Source organism: Cyprinodon variegatus, unplaced genomic scaffold, assembly GCF_000732505.1.
Source record: "Cyprinodon variegatus isolate N-32 unplaced genomic scaffold, C_variegatus-1.0 Scaffold595, whole genome shotgun sequence".
NCBI classification, from domain to species: Eukaryota; Metazoa; Chordata; class Actinopteri; order Cyprinodontiformes; family Cyprinodontidae; genus Cyprinodon; species Cyprinodon variegatus.
Genome location: NW_015151048.1, coordinates 333565 through 335849, shown reverse-complemented (window position 1 = coordinate 335849; position 2285 = coordinate 333565). Strand labels below are relative to the sequence as shown.

General features: G+C 47.3%; 1 protein-coding gene across 1 annotated transcript in view; it reads right to left on the bottom strand.

Moving 5' to 3' along the window:
* Positions 1-1164, bottom strand: part of LOC107096053 (4F2 cell-surface antigen heavy chain-like) — a 13476-nt gene extending 12312 nt beyond the window's left edge. The window contains exon 1 of the mRNA XM_015392539.1: positions 708-1164. Within this exon, the coding sequence (XP_015248025.1) occupies positions 708-1007 (300 nt within the window). The 5' untranslated portion in view covers positions 1008-1164. The remainder of the gene's footprint in view (positions 1-707) is intronic.
* Positions 1165-2285: the final 1121 nt, after the last annotated feature.

Below are 2285 nucleotides of genomic sequence, written 5' to 3'. Positions count from 1 at the left end.
TTTGATGTGTTGTCTTCTCAGTTCAGAGGGGCCCCTGCCTGTCTTTGCCTAGGGCCCCATATTTCCTATATCAGCCCCTAAATGTTTAGGGCCCCATGGACACTCGTGCCGGCCCTGGTTCTTAGTAGCATTTTCCCAGATTTAAAGTCATTTTGGAGCAAATTAGTGATGAAGGAAGCAAACATCCATCCCTCTGATGACGGTCTGCTAAATAAAAGGCCTCATTTTTGGCCCCCGGGCCTCATCTGACTCCATCAGCCATCCTGATCACTGCAGTCAGATGAGGTTAGCAGATCATTTGGTAAAAAATACCAGAAGATGTTTAGATCCAGAGCTATGCTAATGAAGGTGTTTGCAGGGCGTTTATCTTACCTTCAATCTCTGCACACATTCCTAAAAAAAAAAAGGTTAGCAGCATTAAATTCAGCACCTGCCACCAGACAGGGTGACCTAAATAACATGTTTGGAATGATATAGTTTAATGCTGCGGATCTATTTAGAATAATAACTAAAGTAGAAGCTTTTCTAGAGATATTAATCTTTCTTGTTTAAACAGAATTTTAAGTTTAATCCTTTCTGCTCTGATTTTATCGTATTTTTCCTGCATAATTTAGCTTTTAGAAACCAAGCCTGTGTTCTCCTGGATGGGCCCCTGGATGGGCCCCTGGATGGGCCCCTGGATGGAGTGTCTGTACAGCGTTTCCTCACCCAGGAGTCCCCGCTACCCTCAGCAGCTCCTCCTTGTTCAGCCCGGTGAACGTCTCCTCCGCCTCATCCAGGATCTTCAGCTTCACGGAGCCATTTTTCTCCGCCTCCACCTCCTCCCCGCCTTCAGGTGGAGCCTCCACGGGCCCCTCTCCGCCGGCTGTCATCGGCTGCTTCTCCTGCTCCTCCTGGTCCAGGTCGGCCTCGCTTACATCAGCCTCCGTAGCATCAGCATCCGCAGCGGCCGGAGCTGCATCCAGGCCGCTGATGCTCTGAGCATCCTTCATCTCCTCCGCGTTCATCCTGCCTGCTGGGAGCCTCTGAATGATGATGACCGATGAATTCAGAGCCAAGTGTCCGTCTGCCGGTGATTCAGCGTCTGCCGGTGATTCTGCGTCTGCCGGTGATTCTGCGTCTGCCGGTGATTCTGCGTCTGCCCGCCGGTTCCTGTCTGACTGCTGCGACGTTCAAATGCAGTCGGAAACCTGCAAAATCCAATAGCAAAAAAAAAAAAAATGAATAAATAAAAATTTGGATGATGGATGGATGATGGATGGATGGATGGATGGATGGATGGATGGATGATGGATGATGGATGGATGATGGATGGAGTCTGATTGCAGCATTAATTGGAGGCTAAATGAAATCAGCATCTCTGCACTATTGTAGTTATATCCAGACCGCCTTAATCCAGAGTCTGATCCAGTTTAACTGGTTTTGAGCTCATAGGGAAAATTGTTGCTTATTGAGATTTGAAGATTATTTGGAGGTGTGGAAAAGTAAACAGCAGAAATAGTAAACTAGCATGATGGATCTGCTGTAGCGGTCTGTCTTCCAGCAGATCTGGATAAGCTTCTGACTGAAGACACTCTGTGTAACATTCTCATTAAGAGGATGCTCGCTGTGAATCCTTCTCTCTGAAATCATCTGCAGAGGTTCTAGAGGAGTTTCTAGAACAGAGCCGACCTTATTTATCGGCTGGTTGAGCTTTTTTCAGTCATTAGCTCTGATGCTGTTACCCCTGTTAGATGATGGAGGAAGAGATCAGGCTCTCCACAACAGACTGATAGAAGATATCTGGCTGCAAATGGCAGAGGACCTAAGCTTCCTTATGATGCTGTCATACCTTGACGATTTAGCCAACATATGCCGACATACAAAAAATATGGCAAAAATGCTGGCATAAGTTATGTGCATGCTGAAGCACGCTGAAGCACGCTGAAGCACACTGAAGCACGCTGAAGCATGCTGGCACGCGGCAACATACGGCAAGTGCCAGCGTATGCTCATACTGTACATGGGCCATAAGTTCCAGGTCAGTTATCGTTGACACACATTAAGTGTAAGCTACTAATAGGTAGTGAAGTCTAGCTGATCCTAAACTTCTGCGTAACTTATCCAGAACTTCTCTCCAACATATCAGCGTATCTGCCGTGTTCCAGACGAGCGCTGAACGTGTTTCTAGCTTCCAGCTGCTGTATAATGGCGTATTGGCAGCGTTTTGGTATAAAGGGGGTTCATGGGAGGAAACCGTCAGTTCTCCTCCAGACTTCATCCCCATCATAGGGTGAGCCAGAAGG